The sequence below is a fragment of the Myotis davidii genome, unplaced genomic scaffold, assembly GCF_000327345.1.
Source record: "Myotis davidii unplaced genomic scaffold, ASM32734v1 scaffold370, whole genome shotgun sequence".
Lineage (NCBI taxonomy): Eukaryota > Metazoa > Chordata > Mammalia > Chiroptera > Vespertilionidae > Myotis > Myotis davidii.
Genome location: NW_006288615.1, coordinates 9360017 through 9364759, shown reverse-complemented (window position 1 = coordinate 9364759; position 4743 = coordinate 9360017). Strand labels below are relative to the sequence as shown.

At 34.8% G+C, this 4743-nt stretch overlaps 1 protein-coding gene across 2 annotated transcripts in view; it reads right to left on the bottom strand.

The window, feature by feature from the left end:
* Window positions 1-4727, bottom strand: part of PDE1A (phosphodiesterase 1A) — a 251635-nt gene extending 246908 nt beyond the window's left edge. Inside the window, exons 1-2 of one of the 2 annotated variants that reach the window (XM_006760549.2) lie at window positions 4607-4727; window positions 3795-3905 (exon numbers count right to left, since the gene is read on the bottom strand). In XM_006760549.2, coding sequence (XP_006760612.1) covers window positions 3795-3905; window positions 4607-4725 — 230 coding nt within the window. In that variant the 5' untranslated portion in view covers window positions 4726-4727. Of the gene's footprint in view, window positions 1-3794; window positions 3906-4139; window positions 4326-4606 lie in introns of those variants that run through there. The other variant, XM_006760550.2, reaches the window with a different exon arrangement.
* Between the last annotated feature and the right edge of the window lie 16 nt (window positions 4728-4743).

The window sequence follows — 4743 nt, the reverse complement described above, 5'->3', positions numbered from 1 at the left end:
GCGGGGGGTGGGGGGGGTGGAGGGTGATGTGGGGACAGGGACACATATGTAATATCTTAATCAATAAAAAATATATTTAAAAAAATAGTTTATGGTTTTAAACAGTTCCAACTTTCCTCTCTTTTGTTGAACAACTAAGACAACATTCTGATTTACTTTTGGCTATAATGCCATGTGGCTTTCAGTGGAATTTCTAATAGATCATACTTTTCTGGAAATGTTGTCGCCCCTGAGACTGAATTCTTAGAACAGTGGCACTGATTGGAAAGAGCAGCACCAATGTTTTAAATATGCTTGATTTTTTTTAACAAATAGTTGTGGAACTATTTTACTTTTAACAAAGAAAAAAGCAATAGTACCATGACACACAAAAAAAGATTATCTCTAAAATTAACTTTTAAAACACTGCACATAGACGAAAACAAATGTGAAATTTTCAAATCAACTTCCCTCATGGAAATCAATAACTGAACAATCTTTACAAAGACTAGTGTCAGAAAACTTTTCATAATGTGTAGGAAGCAGTACAGTTTCCAGAGTCACAGGAGTCTTCTGAAATTTCATTAGGTGTTGAGATGGCTGAAGAAATAGGAAGTGTTGTGCAGGTCCTAAACAATTGGTAACTTATGAGCAAATAGATGGTTCTTTTTAAATGTAGTTTATGAAGAACATGATGCCATAGTCATTTGTTAGCATTTCTACCATCACAGATGGTGAGTCATGGTATAGAATCTCAACGGTCATACTGAGTACGAAATTAGTAGTAGAAGGCGAATTGAAAGTCATGACAGTAAAAATAAAGTTAATAGAATAAACCATACAAGTCTACATACAGAAATAAGAAGAGAAAACTGTTTCACCTTTCTTCCCACAGAGGAAGAAGATATTTTTTAGCACAATACTGAATATGGTGTCCCAATTAAGTATTATGTTCTTTCTTTCATGGAAGAATAGTAGAGAAAATTTGTAAAAAAAAAAAAAAAAAATAGTAGAGAAAAATTGATATTTGAACTTAGTTTACTAATGTTTTTTGCATGTATTATGAAATTTAAAGATTCTTTCTATGGACTCAAAAAAGTGTTCTAAAGTGTTATGCTGAATGATAATGCCTATAAAAATATTTTCTGTAATATCTGCCTATAGTGACTTGTGTTTTCCACAGTTAAGATATACTTGAATAAACCTTATATTAACCTTTGTCTCTATTTTTATCTAACCACAAAAATGCACATATTATAAATACACTTAAAAACAAAATATTCTGTTGAAATAAAGTAATGTATTTATAAAGTTAGATACACTAAAAGATCAAAAAAACACTTTTCAGACAAATAGTTAAAGGCCTGTATTCAGTCTATGTTACCAACGTAAAAAAATTATTGCAAAATTGTTTCATAGGTTTCATGAATAGCAAGATTTTAATTGCCAATAATTAAAAGTGGAATCCTAGCACTAACAATTTTAATAAGCTAAAATTCTGTTTGAGTCAATATTACATGTTAAATAGGCAAGACAGTTTCAGCAATGGAACCGGGAGTCCCTCATATCACTGTTTCGAATGCAGACTACACAAAGAACCATAATTATACAATTTGGTTGTCATTAGTCATGCAGATTTTAGATTTAGAGCTACTTGTTTTGACAATTGTCATCCTAGAATACTAGAAATGTCTTAAGTCAAAGTACAAGTTAAAGTAATGGTATCAAAATGTAAATTCCTTCTTTCTTTCATGCAAAAATGATCAGTCATTTCAATCAGTTTAGTAATAATTTTTTTTAAACCTAGTTATCAGCCCCATTGGCATGGTTCAGTGGCTGAGCCTCAAGCTATGAACCAGGAGGTCACAGTTCAATTCCCGGTCAGGGCACATGCAGGCTCAATCCCCAGTGTAGGGCCTGCAGGAGGCAGCCAATACATGACTCTTTCTCATCATTGATGTTTCTATCTCTCTCTCCCTTTCTATGCCTCTCTGAGATCAATAAAAATATATTTTTTAAAAACACCTAGTTAAAAAAGTAAAATAAAATAAAATAAAAACCTAGTTATCAGTAATTTTCCCCTAAATGGTCAATTCACTGGCTTTGTGTGAACACAACTCAAAATTTACTTAGTATATACATATATTAGTATATCCTACATCAGTGTTGAATATTAAGTCAAGAAGTTCTGCTGTTGACTATATCAAACTCTCCTGAAACAGAATGACAGCTTCATCTTTGAGGTCAATTGGTAAAGTGAAAGTCAGTTAACTTTGCACTAAAATGTTAGGTAAACACAAAGTCACTTTTCTAATTTCTTAAAGATCTATACATAAATCACTACCATAATTCTTCATACATTCAAGTTACTATAGAAAAAATAAAACAAATATAAACCAAATAAACGCATCGTGTTCTGCTAAAAGGGAAGCAAATCTAAAATAGCTTGTGATATGGGATATAATTTGTCCTGTACATATGTCCATCCACACATTAGGTTAGGACACAAATCATCTGATGATTGCCAATGTTTAATTTTCATCTATGTTAACTAATTAAGTTATTTGTTTTTGTGGGATTGTTTATCTAGAGAACAACCAAAAACTGTAATTTCTAAATCTTCAAAGGTTCTTGGAAACATATTTATCTAATTATTCAAATGATGTAAAGATGGCTTCCTGGTTAAAAGTTAGTCTCTGTGAAATGTTGTTTGCACTATTACTGTGCTGTTATACCCGTGCACTGTGATGCCATGTATTACTGCAAGTGTGAGAAAACATGCAGGCGAGACTATTTAAATACATAAACATCATGAAGTACATTCAAATGGAGGAAAGCAGAAGGTATTTTACCTCTAAACAAAGTTTGATATAATTTTTCTATTAAGACATCAATATAGGGACATTTAGCTTACTGAGAAGTTGCATTTTATAAAATAGTATATAAACACAGCATTAGATATGAATCATAGAAAAATATTTCACGTGGTACAGGATTCCTCCAGCTATTATAGAAAAACAAATATATCTGTACTTGAAATATGCAAGTATGCTAAGTAACTGCTTGTAAATATGCACATCCACATCTTTATCCAATTTTTAAATCTGATATTTAAATTATAATATAATTAAAATAAAGCATGTAAACGTAGCGTGCTGGAACACTACACAGGAACTTTAGCATACACAGGGCAAAACACTTAAATGTCGTTTAAATAGCAAGGTGAATAGAATTTCAATTAAAGTTTGACTCAGCTACTTACATTTCATGTTTAGCATAAACACATCTCTTGACCCACCTCACTAAGGTCTATTTTATCTCATGAGCTATTCTGTGCTCTCGCAAAATGTGAAATGTTTAATTTAAAAGCAAACTTTCCAGTTTATTATCATATTAATCCTCTCCTTGTTTTTTTAAAAGGTAATCACAGAGAAGTAAGTACCAGTAGTAATCTCTCTATTTACCCGATAAAATTGTTATTTCTACAAGTGCCCTGGCAAGCAGTTTTCCTGATACTTTTCTGCATATCTAAATAGCACATACAGGAGTATAAAAGAAGCCACAGAGTATAACAGTGAAGTGAATTATTTTTCTCAGGGAGTTGCCTTACTTTACATAAAACATACAGGTGCAAAAACTGTTTATCTTTCAGGCAGGTTGTTAACTGAGACTGGCACGTTTTTCTTTTTTAAGGGAAATCTTTCTAAAGGAAACACTAGTCCACAAAGTCAGACAGTACCAACAATGAGTCATGTTAATAGTCCAATTTGGGGGTGAGAAATAAAAACACAGAACCAAGCAAAGAGCTTACTCACATTCCTTTCAGGCGCTGCCACATTTTTTCGGTGTGTTCTCCTATGAGATATTTAAAAGTGGTGTTTTCCAGTTCTTCGATTTCTGTAGCAGTAGACCCCATGGTGATACTCCTAGGGCAATACAGTTAACAGTCAGTGTCAGCAGCTCAAACAAGCATTCCTCAGTCCACTACAAATCTCAGTTATACAGTTGCATCTCTTATCTATCAAAACATTGCTTACAACGCTGAGGGCAGCCTCTGCCAGAATAGCTATTGACTTTGACAGGCATACCCACGGCTCACCACATCACCACCTCCCCCTCGCCCCCCAAAAGCAGACAGCAGTATAAACAGATCCTCTAACCTCACAGCAACAATCCGCACATGGGAGCTGCTACTGTACTACTGACCGACTGAGCTCTCCAGACCTCCCTAAAAGCAGCTCATTTGTTACTGCTCCATGCACTGAAACACATCAGAATTCCTACAGTTTACGAGATCTGTTATGCACAAGAGAAACGTGAGTGACTTGAGCGCACCAGGAGAAGCTGGATGCCTCCCTACCAATGGAAGGAGGGCAGGATGGAATGAGAAAACAGATGGCAGGAATCAGTATCAGCAGCACCACCCCGGGAAGAAAGTGCCTGTTTTAAATGCCAAGGTTTTTGTCTCCTAATTGATCTGGAACCAGCAGTTGAAAATGATTCATGCTCTCACAAACATGCAACACACAGTAATGACAGCCACGAGAAAATAACACACAGAGCCACACAGAAGACAGACCACAGAGCTCCACAGGTTGTTATTGTTGCTATAGTCATGCTTATTCACCTTCTCCTAGCAACTCCAGGCAGTAGGTAACTGCCAATTTGGTGGGAAACACAGCAGTTGCACACAGCCAGCTCCGTGAATCCTCTGGGGATTAAAAAAATAAAATGAAACTCGTGCATATGCTTGTATGTGCGTGT